Source organism: Fomitopsis serialis (genome assembly GCF_022376445.1).
Source record: "Fomitopsis serialis strain Sig1Antser10 chromosome Unknown B0H18scaffold_90, whole genome shotgun sequence".
NCBI lineage: Eukaryota > Fungi > Basidiomycota > Agaricomycetes > Polyporales > Fomitopsidaceae > Fomitopsis > Fomitopsis serialis.
Genome location: NW_025955050.1, coordinates 88569 through 104453, shown reverse-complemented (window position 1 = coordinate 104453; position 15885 = coordinate 88569). Strand labels below are relative to the sequence as shown.

Sequence of the window (15885 nt, the reverse complement as noted above, 5' to 3'; positions counted from 1 at the left end):
AACGTGGAGTATGCTACGCTCATCCACATACCCTTCCTACAGCACGCGGTGGAGGTGTTCGTGGCCGACCTCGCGCTTCTTCTCAAACCTGCCCCAGACTGGTCAGGGCTGCCTTCACCAGTCTCGGCTGATCTGTGGCCTAGCACACGCGCCTTGCGGCTCAGAAACATGGATCCGTTGGCGCTCGTGCGGTTGTGCCCGAATTCCACATAGCCTTCACGTCGCTTTCGGGATTCATTCCGGATGACCGACTTTTCCGCTATACCACCTTCGTGCACGACGTCGCCGCACGCCTACGTGTCCTGGAGGTCTTCGTCAACCAACAATGGTCCACGCTCAAGGAGATCGTCGTCGCCACGGTGCGCGCGACACATCCCGTGGTCTTCTCGACGCAGTACTACGAGGGCGACAGGGAGTTTTGGGGGCGGCTTGCGGAGTTGTTCGCGCTCTCTGACGCGCGGCTGCGCTACCTCGATCTGCTAATGCATAACACGGTCGCACTCGCGCATGGATGGCTGGTGAGTCCCGTTGTTGCTCTCTGTGCCGGTTCACCGTCAATCGCACGTGTTCCCCCGCAGGACGGATGCCTCCTGCTTCTCTCCGCTAGCAGCACCCTCTGCGTCCGGCTCAGGCTTTTGGATAGGGATAGAGTCGAGCGCATCCGAGTCGGGTGCCCCGCTCCCCGCCTTTCGCCCGAATCCAGCCCGAGGCCGGCGTCCAACAGCAGAAAGTGGGAGCCGCTGCGCGATGCAGCTCCTAGGCTGCTTGCGGAGGGGATCCCGACTCTCCGCTACGTCGCCGTGTCGTCCAGTGGGCACATGGCCAGGGACACCGATGATCCTGGAGGCTCGAGTTTCCGCGAATCGGTGCGGTGGTGGCGAGTTGTGTCGGGTGTGGTGGCCGAGAAGCGCGCAGTAGAGCTAATTGAGATCAGTGCGGAAGAAGGGCAGAGGCTGGACGAGTATATGCGTGGCGAGGCTTTCGCGAACACTTTGCAGCTTTAGAGTGGGTCAATCACACTGTCTCTGAGTTGCGTGGTGCTGACTTTGGGTTATGTAGGTCTTTGTATGTCCCTATGAACTAGTCCTTTGCTCGTGCAGTCTGCCTGGGCGCATTCTGGTCCGCGGGGTCATGGTCTGTCAGGTGGCGAGGCTTCATAGTAAATGCTACTGATTTGTAAGTGGGTATGGTTTGATATCTCTATCGTGTGAGTTGACTTCTCGAAGCCAGATGCTCGACGAATCCTACTTCAAGCACCCTCAGGTTTCGCGCTCTTGTGAGTGGTGAGTACCCATCCGTAGTGTCGTTAATCGTCGATGGTGACCTACAGATGATGAAGCAAAATACGGTACCCGTCTCCAAAGGATGAAGATGTGCGCCAACCAGTTATTCGGAAACAGCACGTACGAGGAGCTCATCAGCGTCGATGTGCGCCGCCTACACGAGGTCATGAGCCAGCCGTGCTTCGGCTCGCTGAAGGACGTGAAGATGACGATCGACTATCCAATCAATCTGCATCTGAGCAAGCTGCGACCATCTGTCAAGCATGTCAAAAAGCTGTTAACGCAGTGATGCGATAAACGGCGATCTTCTGAAATCCCGTCCGTGCATGCCAGCGTATAAAGGAGGGGGTATGCCCGCCACATCCCTCAGCTCCTCTTCTTTCGAGCCCACCGAGTAGGTTGCCGGCAAGTGCGTGCTCAGCGACGGTGGTAGTCTGGATGTTGCACTTACCCCTTGCACCCTTCCAGCCTCGCTCTTTTTTGACGACTCACGTTTATTCCACCGAAATCCTTCGCAACGACCCCAGTGCATACAAAACATCATGCGTTACTCTACGCTCGTCTCTACTGTCCTTTTGGCGGCGGCGACAGCTCCCGCGCTCGCTCGCCCGGTCACCGTGTGAGCTCGTCGCTATTCATTCTTATGTCATGACTGAGCATACAACAACAGTCGCGCGACCGAGGATGCCTCCATGGTTGAGCGCGACCTCCAAGACGCACTGGTGGAGCGCGGCTGCTACGACGACCTCGTCTCTCGAGACCTCGAGGCGCGTGGTGGTGGCCCTTCAAAGACTGATAAGGCGCGCGTCGCGTCGATAGCTCGGTTGAGGCAGGAGCATCAGGACCGGATGCGTCAGAATCCCGGCTTCATTCGGGATCCGCCGAGCGCAATTTGGACCGCGTCTAGGGAGGGTACGCCTCTGCAACATCCGCGGCCGTACCGCCCGGCGCAGAAAGCCGAATTCCTTCCCAAGAAACCCCGGGAGTACGACTTCGACGGCGAGCTGTTCGAGCGCGGCTTCGAGGTAGACGAGCTTGACTGAGCGGGCGTAGCATGAGCGTGGGGCTATTACGATGTATTATCACCTGTTGTACGCATCGTGTACGTTCTTGCGTACCACTTATGATGTGAATCGTAACGTGAAGACTCACTCAGGCGTGCTCGGGACTTTGGGGATCATTTTTTCATGGTTTTCTTTTGGTGGAGCGTTGCGCGTGGGCGCTGGGTCTGGCAATCGACAAGTCGCGCCAGATTACCCGCTGTAGTTACGGGGAGTAGAAACGCAACACGTCTCGTGAATCACATTTGTGGATAACCCAAGTTGAATCAAATCATCAGCCAGTCTGTGCCACCGTGACGATGGCACAACACAATCCGCCCCTCGCCGACTGTATACGCACTCACAGAGCCTGTCCGAGCGGGTGAAGATGCACCTAGTGCGCCCATGCGAGATGATGATCGCACCTATATCGAACACCGTCAGTGAATTGGCTGCCACGGCCCTTGGCGAGAACCTCGAATACATGCAGCTTACCTGACGCAGGAATAGAGAGCAACGTGGATAAGGCGCTCCCGAGGGATTGCGAGCTATGCCGTGGAACGGAAGGTCGACAGCGGTCGAGCGACGCGATGGTATGCCGGCCTGAAACGAAGGACAGGGACAGCCGCACGACCACTGCGCTCCGCGCCAGAGGACTCTCCCGCGCAAGACGCACCAGTCGAGTGAGTGCCCTATCCGTCGGTACGTCGCACCCATTCGGAATCGGAATCCATCGGTACAGCGCGACACCCACGCATGGAGGTATGGATTAAAGTTCCTGAGGTCGTCATCTGCGTCAGGGTCCTTGTCGTACTGCGCCTGCCACCGCATCGCTGCATGTCGGACGTTGATGAGAAAGGTCGTGAGGTTGACCGCGCCGCCGAAGTACACTGAGGGGTCTTCTAGATCGTTGTGTTCCGTTCCCTTTAGCAGAATAGGGAACTTCCACTTTCCGAGGAAGGTCTTGATCGCGGAAGCGGAAGACGTGTGGAAGGTGATGTGCTTGCATAGCAGCTGCAAGACGGGGTGGTACGAGGAGGGGAATGTCTGAATGGCCTTGTCGCCGTGGTTCTTCAAGGCAGCGCGACGCGTATTTTGAGGGTCTACGCTCACAGACCAGCTTAGGGATAGGTTAGCTTGATGTCACACTCATGTGTGTAGATCTGCACCTTACGGGATAGGCGGGATCCACGCCATGGCCAAAGCCGCCCCTCACTCGCTTCGCTGTCATCGTATACGGGCTACAACGGTCGTGAGTCAACCACAGCCCGAGTCAGGAGCGAAGCGGGACGCACGGCATGACGAGGGCTGCGCAGGCGAATGCACGACTTGTTAAACTCGATAGTTGTCTAACGTCGTCAGATGTGGCTTCAGAAGTCTCTCTAAAATTGCCAACAAAGGTGGTTAGGAGGGATGATGACGCTTGCGGACAACGCTGCACGCGTAACGAGGAGGTCGGGGGCGGGCCCGAGTAGCGATGGACTGGCGAGTAGGACAGCATAGCGGGTGGCGGAATGAGGAGTGTGTCTGAGAGTTGAGAAGTCTGCAGATGGGAACAGTAGAGGCGGGGTATTTATACTGCGAGCCGGGTGTTGGAGGAACAAAGGTAGCAGGAAAGGCCAGACAAAAGGAGTGGCGATCGTTTCAGCAAAGCAAGCCTCGTATCAACACGTCATGCATGTAGAATGGTCAACGGGGCATGAACTTACTGTGGATGCCGCACGATCGACTATGCAAGGACCCACCGGGGCCAGACATCCTCCAAATCGCTACCCAGACTGGGTGCATCTTCACCCGCTCGGACAGGCTCAGTGGTTGCGCATACAGTCGACGAGGGGCGGGTTAAATTGTACCATCGTGGCATAGGCTTCGTGAGACATGGCAGAGCAGTTTGGACTCGAGATGGACGTCGACGGCCAGTGCGGCCGCGCCCGAACTCGGGAAGGACCGAAGGAGGAGATCGGGGCGCGATCTCTCAGCCACAGACGCGTCGCTGCTGGCCCGGGCAGCCTCGCTCCATCTGTCCACTGAGCTCGCACGGATCCCACTGAGCTCGCCTCCTCTTGCCACAGCACTAGCAGCCATAACGCAACTCCCAGGGCGTGCGCCTCGCGACTCACATGCCCGTCACAGGAGGATTCTCCCGGAGAGACTAAGCGACATGGCGGGGAGCGTGTGGTGGTCCATCTGCAGTGCGAGAGCTCCGTGAGTATCTCCTCTTCTCTTCTAAGTGCGGGGCGAGCGGTCGGAGCTCCAGGTACCCACGTACGAGTGTCAAACTCCCGTCGCTGCGCCGTATCGATTCTCGTAGCGCGTAGCATCTCGAGGCCTTTTCAGTGGGTGGAGAAGGGAGGTCGGTCCGCGGAGTGGTTGGGATCCCGGTTCCAAAGCTTGACGCGTTTGGATGACGACTGGATGAACGATGCGTGTTTGGGAGCATCGAGCATCGGGTGGCTCCGTCCAATCGAGCAGAAGTTGTTCGCGCCTGCGAAGAACGCAGTCAGGGTTACGGCTGGTCACGGCCTCTCGCTGCCTGCGCCCCCCCGCTCACGACCTCATCCTGGTCGCGTGCCATGTCCGATCTCCCGCCTACAGTCTGTCGTCCAGTCGAGGCAGCGAACCATCCCAGCTGTCGATACAGAACCCGGCGTCCATATTCCCTTCCACCGGATTGCCCGCCGAGTCGCCCAGAAAACATCCTCACTCCGGTGTCGCTGCTCGACCACTCGAGTCCTTCTTATCTCGTACGCCACGGCCGCCCAATACACTCACCCTGCTGCTAGTCAGCACGTCCAGGCGACCTCTGACGCCAGGCTTCAGCTGCACCTCGTCCGTCGTCACGCTGTGTCTTCCCGTCGCATGATGCAGAGCCGTCTTCCGGGTACAGATCCCTCTCTAGCCCCAGGCCGTCGAAGGAGCGTGGCAGAGACAGAACAGGACTTGAGGGGACCCGTTCGAATTCGTCGTTGGCCGAAGGGTGTGAGTCGAGACGGCTGCGCAGTCCAAGACACGGGCGAGCTGAGATCTGTGGGAGTGCACTGGCATGCATCAGCTGGTTGTGTATCGGGCATCCCACCAGCACAGGAGTGCATCGAAGAGCGTGCTGAGACAAATGATCTAGTGTCCAACTCGAAGACCTCGAGGCAGCGAGGCAGCGAGGCTTAGTAGGCTCGCCCGCACGGCCTACGCCGCTAAACACCCGCTCCGAATTGCGTCGCATACCGAAGCATCCGCCCGAATCCGGAGGCCCCAGCAGATCATGGATGTACAGGTGGGCACTAGCATATGTATTCGTCCATATCGTATACTGACACCTCGCCGGCCCGGGTCTGAAGTAGCTCGGGCGATAGTACCACAGACTCGGAGCGGTCTCTGCATGTCTGTCCCGCTCGCTCAGCGCATAGGCGGCCAAACGTCGGGGTCCCTGGATGCCAGTGCCCGTCCGTAGGTACGCACCGGGTAGGACCTCCGCCCAGTCGAGGGGCGGTCCGACCTCGCACTCCGAAGCTGTGGCGCACGACGATGCCTAGAGGACACGACGACATCAATGCGCGCGGAAAAGCTGAGACACGGTGCAGACATACCTGGGCGCGGACGCCTTCAGAGCGGACACGATCCCGTCCGCGGTCAAGGGGCCCGGGTACGCGGCGAACGCGCCATGGCGGTACACCCGCAGCGTCCTAGCGGACGATCCCAGGCCGTCAATACTGCCACAGAGCACGACGCTCGATGGGCTGGAGCTAGTACTCACGGGAACGACATCACGCCGATGGTCCTGCAGAACTCGAACTGCGTGTGGTCGGAACAGTCGACCGTGGCGAGCTGCGCGACGCCCTTCAGCGACGCCGCGGCCTTGTCGAAGGCGGGGACCAGCTCGATGCAGTGGGCGCACCTGCGTGCGCGGGCGGGTCGAGTCAGGGTCGTGATGGTCTGGGACTGCGTCGTGCTTACCATGAGGAGACGAACTTGACCAGCATGAGGGGCTCGCGCTTCGCTGCTGCGTTGAAGCTCTGTGAGTTCAGGCTGATCACGTCCGACGCGCTGGCGGTCGCGGAAAGGAGCGCTGCTGCTGCAACGATAACGAACGTGAAACGCATGGCGGAGGCGTAGAAGAAATATAAAAGGTGGGCACTGCCGGTCAACGACGCGAGAACTCGAAAGTGTCTGTCCAGCAGACGGAAACGGGCGGGAGAAGTGAATGGGGACTTTGACTGCGGGCACAGGTGCGGTATTTATGTGGGTTGGTCCGCGTCCGAGCTCACCGTCCCGTCGCGCTTCACCGTCACACAGGTCCATGCCCGAGCCGTCTGCCCGATGGTATAGGCTATCAACGGAGCACTTGCTGTTGCGGCACAAGGACACGGAAAGGTCGATGATAACTTTAAGTTGAACGATCGTCTGAAGACGATTTGTATACTGAACTTAATAGAGTGGGTCCATGTTGTGCTCACTACTCGGCGTCCCTGAGTACGAGTGGTGAGCAACGGCGGTTCCTCGTACATAGAGCGCGCTTGCGAAGCGCGTCACTGACTCGGACTTCAGCTTCAGTCCCAGGGCTTCGCCGAGTCTATGCTATACGGCCGAGTCTCTGAGTCCGCGGTGAGTATGTCAGCAATACCGTGGCGGAAGGTACAGATATCAGATGGTACCCGGCAGCAATTTGAACGAATATCCTCTGCAGGAAATTTCGTGTTCAGAGAGCTATTTCCGGAGCTGGTACCGGTGTGGATGGAACGTTCTTGGCCGAGCTGCATCAAAGCATACAGGCAGATCACGGAGACCCTGTATTACATTCATGTCTCGCACGTCTCAGGTGTCTCCGGGCTCCCCGTCATTTCCGCGTTGCATCGGTCGTAGACCAGTACTTACCTAAGTACGTCAAGTGGAGGGCTACAAGAGCGATCAAGCCTACGACGAGGTCGACTGCGTCCTTCAAACCCGAGAGGAAACCAGCAAGGAAACGCCGTCGACGCCGTGTATTGATGGGCTCCAGACGGCACACGAGAGGTCTCTGGTCTGCGAGATGGGTGTTATTGGCTGAATCGGAGAGAGGCTAGTAGTAACGATGTCTCAAACCATAGACGCGTCGCAGTCTGTAGCTACTAGCACCCAGAGTCGTTCACATCCTTTCGCCAGTTCCACGTACATAGCCACTCTCATCGGGCCACGTACGGTTATTGCGCGGGATGTTCGGCCTACATAGTCAACGACGTTATATGCATGAGCAAAGTTCAACTGATCACTAAATTCCCAAGCACGTATGACTGAGTCTTCACGTTACGGTTGACATTAAATATAAGTGGCACGCAACAATGAACACGATGCGTCCAACAGAGGGAAATACATCATAACAGCCCCACGATCATGCTACGTCCGCTCAATCAAGCTCAACAGCATCGAAGCCGCGCTCAAACAGCTCGTCTGCCTCGAAGTCGCGCTCGAACAGCTCGCCGTCGAGGTCGTACCCCCGCGCAAACCACTCATAGTCGCTCCGGGGCGCCCACGGCTCGTTGCGTGCCTCCAGGTCACGCTCGACTAGATCGTAGTCGTCGCTCCGGGGGCGTTGTGGTCGAGACGCATGAGGCCCATGCCCGCCGGAGTGCTGAGTTCCCCTGCCCGCGGACTGGCCCGGACGAAGAGCGTTGCCCTCACCCGCCCCCGTCCTTATCTGCTGGTCCTCCTTCTTCAACTGAGACACCCTCGCGGGTTGCGGCTTGGGAGGGGCCCGAGAGACGAGGTCATCGTAGTAGCCGCGCTCAGCAATGGAGGCATCCCCACCCGAGCGACTGACACGGCACGCTCAGCCACGAGATGAAAACGGATAGCGAGGGACTCACACTGCGAAGGGAAGAGCGAGTGCGGGAGCTGCTGTCGCCGCGAAAAGGATGGCAGATACGAGCGTAGAGTAACGCATGGTGTCTTGGATGCACTGGGGTCGTTACGAAGGACTTCGGTGGAGGGAACGTGAGTCGTCAAAGAGAGCAAGGCTAGAGGGATGCAAGAATTATGTAAAAGCGACGTTCAGATTATCACCGTCGCTGAACACTCACCTGCCGGCAACCTACTCGGTGGGCTCGAAAGAAGATGAGCTGAGGGATACGGCAGGCAACCCTCACCTTTTATACGCTGGCATCCAGGGACTCGGGATCCAGAATATCGCCGTTCGCCGCATGACTGTGCTTGACAGGCTTGACAGGCTTGACAGATCGTCGCGTGGTGGCGGTCCCGGTACGGAGGCTCCTTGGGACACCGCCTGGTGCATGTGCACCATTCATGCGTCGTCGGTATGAGTGGCCTGCTGCTGCAGGTCTAGGGGAGTAGGCTGGCAGGGTTCAAACACTGAGGAACGTCACTATATGCTCACCTGCGATGCTCTTTGAGCAGGGAGAGCATTCTGTCATCCACGGTAGCCAAGTGCATAGTCTCATATCGAGATCCTTACACAGCGCTAGTAATTTGTGTAGAATGTAGCCGAACGCATCCTGTATGATGGGAGATTGCATCGCAGTAGTAATATTTGACTTCATTGATCTGTGGCGATGTCGATCACCCACCGTATAGCAGCGTATAGCCACCGCATCACGACTGGATATAACGATGGGCCGCAAAAGGCTTGAACCGTCGCTCGATGCAAGTGTAGTCTCCACGCAAGTGGTCTGGTGACGCCCTAAATGTGCGAACATCCCCAAGACCGTGTGGAGTGAGTTGCAAGCGAAGGTACTGCCGATACAGAAGAGATCAGAAAAAAACCAGGGTCCACAGTTGCATGAGCCGAATACCTGGTATGTATGACGATATGTGATCTTACGTGCGGAGAAGAGACCGTTAGGGCTACAGTATCCTCAACGGCTTCGGCGACCATCTTCGAAATGGACTCGGACGGGTTCACTGAGCACTGGGAACGGGGAGAGTCAGCTGAGGGAGTCTAGTAACAAGCTGGGCCATACTGTTCTTCGCCTGTGCTAGCTCATCGCCCCGCCTCGCTGGTATATTCGGCGTCGCACTTGCTTCAGTACCGTCGACCTGAGGGCTATGGTGTGCCTTTCCGAGGAGGCTCGCGAACAGGTCGTCGCCGACGGGGGTCTTGTATACGCAACCGAGGAAGACGGGTGGCAGGAGGCTCAAGCCGACGTTAGGACCGCGCCTTCACGTTACGGTTGGCTTTACAAGGGGTACGCATGCGTACAACAGGCGGGAATACATCGTAACCCCCCACGACCATGCTACATCGCCTCAGTCAAGCCCGTCTATCTCGAAGCCGCGCTCGAACAGCTCGCCGTCGAGGTCATACTCCCGGCGACGGTGATGGGCTCCTGCCCCCCGCCCGGCGCCGCCGTTGTGCCCCGAACCACCGTTCGGCTGCTGAGGAGGCGGACGACTCCGCCCAGCCTTGTTCCGCTGACGATCCTGGACCTGCCGAAGGCTGGCTCTCACCTGCGCCGCCCGTATATTTTGCGCACGCTGCCTCTCGGCTTGCTCCTGAGCCGCGACGCGTCCAGAGCCCGCCGGCGCGAGGTCCCGAGAGAGAAGGGAGCCGTGCTCCGCCAGTCCTTCTTGAAGCTCACGCTCGACCATGGAGGCATCCTCAGATGCCCAGCTGTTATTATATGCTCAGCCATCAGATATTTAGAATGAATAGCGAGGGGCTTACGTAAACAGGTCGCCGTCGAGAGCGTCCTCCCGGGGGCTACTCCAGGATGCAGGATGGGGTCTCGGGCCGTTCGGCCGCGGGCGACTCGGCGAAGCCTGCGACTGAGGCCCGGAGTGCTGAGTTGCCCCGTTAGAAGTCCCCGCGGAGTGACCCAGGCCCTGACGTAGACGCCTGCGCCCCTCCATCTCCTGTCTCTCCCTCGCGGCGCGCTCCTCTTTCGTTTCCGGATCGGCGGTTCTGCGCGCCTCGAGTTCGTCGTAGTGGCCGCGTTCCACCAGTCCTTCTTGGAGCTCACGCTCAACCATGAAAGCATCCTCGGTCGTCCGACTGTTATTGCATGCTCAGCCATCAGATCATAAGGATGAATAGCAAGGGCAAAGGGGCTCACGAGAACAGCTCGCCGTTGAACGCGTCCTCACGGGACTTCCGCAAGGATGTGATAGGTGTCGGGCCGTTCGGCCACGAGCGACGTGGACCAGACTGAGACCCGGAGGGCTGAGCTGCCCCGTTGGAAGTACCCGCGGAGTGACCCTGGCCGTGACCCTGATGCCTGCGCCCCTCCGCCGCCTGCCTCTCCTTCGCGGCGCGCTGCTCAGCCGTTTTCGGTTCAGTGTTCTTGCGCGCCTCGAGGTCCCGAGAGAGGAGGTTGTCGTAGTAGCCATACTTCACCAGCCCATTCTGGAGTTTACGCTCAACAATGGAGGCATCCTCGGTCGCGCGACTACAGTATCATTACCTGCTCAGCCATGAGACAAGAATAACTAGCGACAAGCTCACGTGGTGACCGGGTGAGCGAGCGCGGGAGCTGTGGTCACTGCCAAAAGAACGGCAGAGGCGAGCGTAGAGTAACGCATGATGTCTTGAATGCACTGGGGTCGTTACGAAGAGTTTCGGTGGAAGGGACGTGAGTCGTCAGAAAAGAGAGCGAGGCTATAGGGGTGCAAGGGGTAAGTGCAACATTCAACCTACCGCCGTCGCTGAACACTCACTTGCCGGCAACCTACTCGGTGAGCTCGAAAGAAGAAGAGGAGCTGAGGGATACGGCAGGCACACCTCATCATTTGTACGCTGTCATGTGTGGCCGTGGCACCGACTTGAGAGCACAGCAGCAATCTCAAGATCTTGCGCCGTTCATCACATCAGCCTGGCCATTGTGCTTCGAATTGGATGGCGGCTCGCAGTACGGAGGCTTCTTGCGACGCAGCCTGAGGGATATGTGCACCATTTACTCGTCGTCGAGTACGAGTGGTCTGACAAAGGGGAGCAGACCAGCAGCTTTCACGGTTAATGATACCTGGACTAACCGCTGTTAGCACATAACATTGGTGATGTAGATGAGGAACGACGTCACTGTACACTCGATTACGACGCATTTGCAGTAGTGAGAGGAATCATCCCTGGTGACTTACCCGAGTCGATATGATGGGCGATTGCATCGCAACTTCGTTGATCTCTGGCGGTGTAGAGCAACCCAGGTCACCCCGCCGTATTGTGGCTACGTATAGCAATGCTACAAAGGCGTGAACTTGGACCGTCGCTTGTTATGGCAGTCTGGAGATTGGACGTCGGCCTGGATGCGCGAGCGTCCGCATTACATACTTCGTTGAGCCAACTGGAAGTGGCCGCAGTGAAGTTATTGCTGATGCAGTCAGGTCGATCGCATGCGGCGTATACGAAGCGGTCTTGATCTCATATGGCCAGTACCTGTACCGGTGGGTACTGTGCTGGAATGCACTATAGCGGCGTCTCTGGTCACTATGGGCGTTTTGAAGTCCGCTCGGCGGCTTCCGTACCGCTTTACCGGCGGGATGGTGAGTACGTAGCATACCGACGAGGTTCACGCTGTCTTGTGCGGACGTGTTTTTGCTGCGCGTGGGGTTTTATTCGGAGGAAACGTGTATACTGGTGGATGTACGCCAGTGCATGACGCGTGAAGAGGTGCGGGACTGCTTGAATAGCATGTCGAAGCTGGCCGCGTATCGCAACTTGGGACGCAGGACGCTATGTAGTATTAGCTCGTTCATAAAACAGTACTTTTCTAGGAAGGACTATGCGCGTTGACTGTGGTTTGTCGAGGTGTGTAACTCGTTCGACGTACTCACCGCGCTCCGGAACAAAATCAACAACTTGTGTATGCGACCACGACGGAAGAACACTCGTTGTCTTGAACCTAACGGTACGGGTGCACCACACCGCTGCGCTGAGCGCTGATCGCGGAGCATACTAAGCAACATATAGTATTACATCCGAGTCACTGTGGCTGAGTGTTTCCCTTCGTGCCGCTCGGGCCGGGCCTCCGACGAGGTCGGCTGCGACGCGATGTAGAATTGGTGGCTCCAGACGGCATACGAGAGGTCTCTGTGGTCTGCGGGATGGATGCCATCGGCTGAGTCGGAGAGAAGCTAGTAGTAACGATCTCTGGAACCACAGATGGGTTTCAGTCTGTAGCGATTCGCATCCAGAGTCGCTCTCATCCTTCCGCCAGTTAGTCCATGGACATAACCTCTCCCACCGGGCCATGCACCGTTTTTACTGCTCGGGATGTTTGGCCTACATAATGATATTATATGCATGAGAAACGCTCAACTGATCATCAAGCTTTCAAGCACGCACGACTGAGTCTTCACGTTACGGCTGGCATTGGTATGCAACAATGCACACGATGCATACAACAGGCGGAAATACATCGTAACAGCCCAACGATCATGCTACGTCCGCTCAATCAAGCTCGTCTATCTCGAAGCCGCGCTCGAACAGCTCGCCGTCGAAATCATACACCCGGCGACGGTGATGGGCTCCCGCCCCCGCCCTGCCCCGTTGTTCTGCCTCGAGCCACCTTGCGGCGGCGAAGGCTCAGCTTGTTTCTTTTTGGCTTCTATCAACATGCCCATCCCCTTCGCCACGACCTGCGAATGCCACTTCAGCGCAGCTTCCTTCGGAGAACGCCCCTTAGCCGCTTTCAATTTGTCACCGCGCTCCACCAGTCCGTCTTGGAGCTCACGCTCAACCATGGAGGCATCCTCAATCGTCCGGCTGTTATTGCATGCTCAGCCATCAGATAATAAGAATGAACAACGAGGGGCTCACGTGAACAGCCCGCCGTCGAGGGCGTCCTCCAGGAAGCTCCTCCTGGATCTGGGATGGGAACTTGCCTGGCGGTGAGCCCACGGGCGCCACGGTGACTGACGCGGACCAGGCCGAAGACTGGGCTGCTGAACTGGCCCGTTGGAAGTCCCCGCGGAGTGACCACGGCCCTGACCCTGATGCCAGCGACTCTCCCTCTCCTGTCTCTCCCTCGCGGCGCGCTGCTCAGCCGTTTCCGGTTCAGCGTTGTTGCGCGCCTCGAGGTCCCGAGCGAGGAGGTCGTCGTAGTAGCCGCGCTCCACCAGTCCGTCTTGGAGCTCACGCTCAATCATTGAAGCATCCTCGTCGCTCCGGCTGCGGTTCGGCGGCGTATGAGGCGAACGACTCGGCCCAGCCTGGCTCTGGAGACGATTCTGGGTGTGTGCTGCCAGCGCGTTGCACAGAAGACGGTACTTGGTGTCCTCATGGGCCTTCCACTGCGCATGGGCCTGCGCACGGGCCTGCCGCGCTTCGGCCTGCGTCCGCCTCCTCTGCGCAAGCACCTCCCCAGCGCGCCTCTTCTCCTCTTCAGGATCCACGGTCCAGCGTGCCTCGAGGTTCCGAGAGACGAGGTCGTCGTAGTGGCCATACTTCACTAGCCCATTCTGGAGTTTACGCTCAACAATGGAGGCATCCTCGGTCGCGCGACTACATTATCATTACCTGCTCAGCCATGAGGCAAGAATAACTAGCGACGAGCTCACGTGGTGACCGGGTGAGCGAGCGCGGGAGCTGTGGCCACTGCCAAAAGGACAGCAGAGGAGAGCGCAGTGTAACGCATGATGTCTTGAATGTCCTGGGGTCGTTACGAAGGATTTCGGTGGAAGGGACGTGAGTCGTCAAAAAGAAAGCGAGGCTAGATAGGTGCAAGGGGTAAGTGCACATTCAAACCACCACCGTCGCTGAACACTCACTTGCCAGCAACCTGCTCGGTGGGCTCGAAAGGAGAAGAGAAGCGGAGGGATACGGCAGGCGCACCTCTCCTTTTGTACATTGGTATGCGTGGCCGTGGCGCCGACTTGCGAGCACAGCAGCAATTTCAGGATCTTGCGTCGTTCATCACATCAGGTCGGGTTATTGTGCTTCGAATTGGGATGATGGCGGCTCGCAGTACGGAGGCTTCTTGCGACGCAGCCTGAGGGATATGTACACCATTTACTCGTCGTCGAATACGAATGGCCTGCTGCTATAGAGGGGAGCAAACCGCCAGGTTTCACGGTCAATGATACCTGGACTCACTACTGTCGGTGATATATAGTGAGAAACGACGTCATTGTAGGCTCAACTACGATGCTCCTGCAGTAGTGAGAGCAGTCATCCCTGGTAGCCGAGTCGATATGATGGGCGATCGCATCGCAACTTCGTTGATCTCTGGCGATGTAGAGCACCCCAGATTAGTACCCCGCCGTGTCATGAATGCGTATAGCGATGCCGCAAAGGCTTGAGCTTGAACCGCCGCTCGATACAACGTGGAGACGTCCTGTATGTGCGAGCATCCGCGGTACCTACTTCGTTAAGCCAACTGTAAGTGAAGTTAGTATTGCTGATGCAGAAGAGATCAAGAAGAAAGGTGCTCAACAATTGCAGTCAGGTCGATCGCCTACGTATACGAAGCGGTCTTGATCTCATCTGGCCAGTACCTGTACCAGTGGGCACTGTGCTAGGATGCTCTGTAGCGGCGTCTCAAGTCAATATGGGTGTTTTTAAGTCTGCTCGGTGCCTTCCGTACTGCTTTACCGGCGGGATAGAGGACGTACTTAGGTTCGGAGCAAGCCGCCTACGATTTGCGCCGGGCGACTTGGGGGCGACCTCCCAGTCGACGGCGGACGCAGCCCCGACCTTCTCTTCGCCAAGCACGCGGCGTCACCTTGTCGATGTATCTGTTTGTCTTAATTACCTTCGTCGGGCGTTGACTCGACACTACACCGGCGAGCACGGACAGCGGCCGTGTCCTACTGCATACTAGCGGTCGTTTCAGACCACTCGTATGGTTCCCTGCACATAGGCTGCAAGCTCTAGTGATGATTGAACAGACGTGGCAGAGCAGTTTGGGCTCGAGACGGACCAACGACGGACTCATGGCGACGACCTCCAAGAGCCGCGGGCGCGAGATCGGGGCGCGATCTCTCAGCCACAGACGCGTCGTGGCTGGACGACTCGATCCATCTATTCACTCAGAACTGTCCAGTACTGAGCTTGCACAACCATCGCACAAATCCCGCTCACTGCTTGCGGTCGCCAACGCCTGCCACAGCACTATCCACCATAATGTAACTTGCCATCCATGGGTACGCCTCGCGACTCACATGCCCGTCACAGGAGGATTCTCCCGGAGAGACCATGCAAGTCGGGAAACCGTGCGCGTGTCCATGACCTTGTAGGAGCAAGAACGCGTGTAGAGGGTCGTCGGGAACCAGCCACTCTTCCCGTGCCATCTTAAAGCCCTGTATATGACCCCTTCGCACCCTCATCGAAGAGGAAGGACCTGGCCCCATCCTTGCCGCAATGATACACCGCGTCCGCCGCCAGTGAACATTGGTCTTGTGCCGCGCTATGTGCATCAAAGGGTCAGCTAGGACGAGAGCGGTGAGTGAAGGGCGACTCACCCAGACGAGATAAATTGTGTGAACAGCCTCCCCACATAGATCGACCATCGTGTTCGGGGGTCAGGTCCGCCGTCGCGCACTTGGGTCATGCACTGTCCCTTCCTCCAAGTTGCACCCGCGAGTTCGTGGCGTCACCAAGGTAGGATGCCCCCAAGCGACCCGACGGGCAACGTGTGGTGGTG

At 58.0% G+C, this 15885-nt stretch overlaps 8 protein-coding genes across 8 annotated transcripts; 3 read left to right on the top strand and 5 right to left on the bottom strand.

Annotated features, from left to right (window-relative positions):
* The first annotated feature begins 348 nt into the window (after positions 1-348).
* Positions 349-1134, top strand: B0H18DRAFT_676775 (uncharacterized protein). Its single transcript, XM_048039126.1, has 3 exons — positions 349-518; positions 579-1005; positions 1060-1134. Exons 1-2 carry the CDS (start codon positions 483-485, stop codon positions 1002-1004), a joined length of 462 nt encoding a protein of 153 aa, XP_047888889.1. The 5' UTR covers positions 349-482; the 3' UTR covers position 1005; positions 1060-1134.
* A 330-nt stretch (positions 1135-1464) lies between these two features.
* On the top strand, positions 1465-2432 carry B0H18DRAFT_676812 (uncharacterized protein). Its single transcript, XM_048039127.1, has 3 exons — positions 1465-1692; positions 1752-1902; positions 1954-2432. Exons 2-3 carry the CDS (start codon positions 1826-1828, stop codon positions 2324-2326), a joined length of 450 nt encoding a protein of 149 aa, XP_047888888.1. The 5' UTR covers positions 1465-1692; positions 1752-1825; the 3' UTR covers positions 2327-2432.
* A 119-nt stretch (positions 2433-2551) lies between these two features.
* Positions 2552-4092, bottom strand: B0H18DRAFT_1031521 (uncharacterized protein). Its single transcript, XM_048030080.1, has 4 exons — positions 3619-4092; positions 3493-3564; positions 2819-3443; positions 2552-2748 (listed from the first exon to the last, which is right to left on the bottom strand). The coding sequence occupies exons 1-4, from the start codon at positions 3822-3824 to the stop codon at positions 2611-2613; spliced, it is 1041 nt and encodes a 346-aa protein (XP_047888887.1). The 5' UTR covers positions 3825-4092; the 3' UTR covers positions 2552-2610.
* Positions 4093-4366: 274 nt separating this feature from the next.
* B0H18DRAFT_1031520 (uncharacterized protein) lies at positions 4367-5293 on the top strand. The gene has a single exon (XM_048030079.1). It carries the CDS (start codon positions 4746-4748, stop codon positions 5184-5186), a length of 441 nt encoding a protein of 146 aa, XP_047888886.1. The 5' UTR covers positions 4367-4745; the 3' UTR covers positions 5187-5293.
* Positions 5294-5415: 122 nt separating this feature from the next.
* On the bottom strand, positions 5416-6548 carry B0H18DRAFT_1031518 (thioredoxin-like protein). Its single transcript, XM_048030078.1, has 3 exons — positions 6275-6548; positions 6075-6215; positions 5416-6003 (listed from the first exon to the last, which is right to left on the bottom strand). The coding sequence occupies exons 1-3, from the start codon at positions 6418-6420 to the stop codon at positions 5868-5870; spliced, it is 423 nt and encodes a 140-aa protein (XP_047888885.1). The 5' UTR covers positions 6421-6548; the 3' UTR covers positions 5416-5867.
* A 1152-nt stretch (positions 6549-7700) lies between these two features.
* B0H18DRAFT_1123094 (uncharacterized protein) lies at positions 7701-8237 on the bottom strand (the record flags this gene model as incomplete). Its single annotated transcript, XM_048034639.1, has 2 exons — positions 7701-8109; positions 8161-8237. The coding sequence occupies 2 exons, from the start codon at positions 8235-8237 to the stop codon at positions 7701-7703; spliced, it is 486 nt and encodes a 161-aa protein (XP_047888884.1).
* A 1212-nt stretch (positions 8238-9449) lies between these two features.
* On the bottom strand, positions 9450-10711 carry B0H18DRAFT_676678 (uncharacterized protein). Its single transcript, XM_048039125.1, has 3 exons — positions 10363-10711; positions 9975-10301; positions 9450-9920 (listed from the first exon to the last, which is right to left on the bottom strand). Exons 1-3 carry the CDS (start codon positions 10634-10636, stop codon positions 9754-9756), a joined length of 768 nt encoding a protein of 255 aa, XP_047888883.1. The 5' UTR covers positions 10637-10711; the 3' UTR covers positions 9450-9753.
* A 1433-nt stretch (positions 10712-12144) lies between these two features.
* Positions 12145-13887, bottom strand: B0H18DRAFT_1106961 (uncharacterized protein; the record flags this gene model as incomplete). Its single annotated transcript, XM_048032703.1, has 6 exons — positions 13802-13887; positions 13062-13745; positions 12753-13007; positions 12588-12608; positions 12478-12524; positions 12145-12197 (listed from the first exon to the last, which is right to left on the bottom strand). The coding sequence occupies exons 1-6, from the start codon at positions 13876-13878 to the stop codon at positions 12145-12147; spliced, it is 1137 nt and encodes a 378-aa protein (XP_047888882.1). The 5' UTR covers positions 13879-13887.
* Positions 13888-15885: the final 1998 nt, after the last annotated feature.

Coding starts and splice junctions, on each gene's coding strand:
- B0H18DRAFT_676678 (XM_048039125.1), bottom strand. CDS start 10,636: ATGGCTACTACGACAACCTCCTCTCTCGGGACCTCGAGGCGCGCAAGA. Junction 10,302..10,362: donor TTCAACGGCGAGCTGTTCTC/GTGAGCCCCTTT, acceptor ATGCAATAACAG/TCGGACGACCGAGGATGCTT. Junction 9,921..9,974: donor CTCGACGGCGACCTGTTTAC/GTAAGCCCCTCG, acceptor ATATAATAACAG/CTGGGCATCTGAGGATGCCT.
- B0H18DRAFT_676775 (XM_048039126.1), top strand. CDS start 483: ATGCATAACACGGTCGCACTCGCGCATGGATGGCTG. Junction 519..578: donor CACTCGCGCATGGATGGCTG/GTGAGTCCCGTT, acceptor GTTCCCCCGCAG/GACGGATGCCTCCTGCTTCT.
- B0H18DRAFT_1031518 (XM_048030078.1), bottom strand. CDS start 6,420: ATGCGTTTCACGTTCGTTATCGTTGCAGCAGCAGCGCTCCTTTCCGCG. Junction 6,216..6,274: donor GTCAAGTTCGTCTCCTCATG/GTAAGCACGACG, acceptor CCGCGCACGCAG/GTGCGCCCACTGCATCGAGC. Junction 6,004..6,074: donor ATCGGCGTGATGTCGTTCCC/GTGAGTACTAGC, acceptor ATCGTCCGCTAG/GACGCTGCGGGTGTACCGCC.
- B0H18DRAFT_1031520 (XM_048030079.1), top strand. CDS start 4,746: ATGCGTGTTTGGGAGCATCGAGCATCGGGTGGCTCCGTCCAATCGAGC.
- B0H18DRAFT_676812 (XM_048039127.1), top strand. CDS start 1,826: ATGCGTTACTCTACGCTCGTCTCTACTGTCCTTTTGGCGGCGGCGACA. Junction 1,903..1,953: donor CTCGCTCGCCCGGTCACCGT/GTGAGCTCGTCG, acceptor ATACAACAACAG/TCGCGCGACCGAGGATGCCT.
- B0H18DRAFT_1031521 (XM_048030080.1), bottom strand. CDS start 3,824: ATGCTGTCCTACTCGCCAGTCCATCGCTACTCGGGCCCGCCCCCGACC. Junction 3,444..3,492: donor GATCCCGCCTATCCCGTAAG/GTGCAGATCTAC, acceptor CCTATCCCTAAG/CTGGTCTGTGAGCGTAGACC. Junction 2,749..2,818: donor GCTCTCTATTCCTGCGTCAG/GTAAGCTGCATG, acceptor TGTTCGATATAG/GTGCGATCATCATCTCGCAT.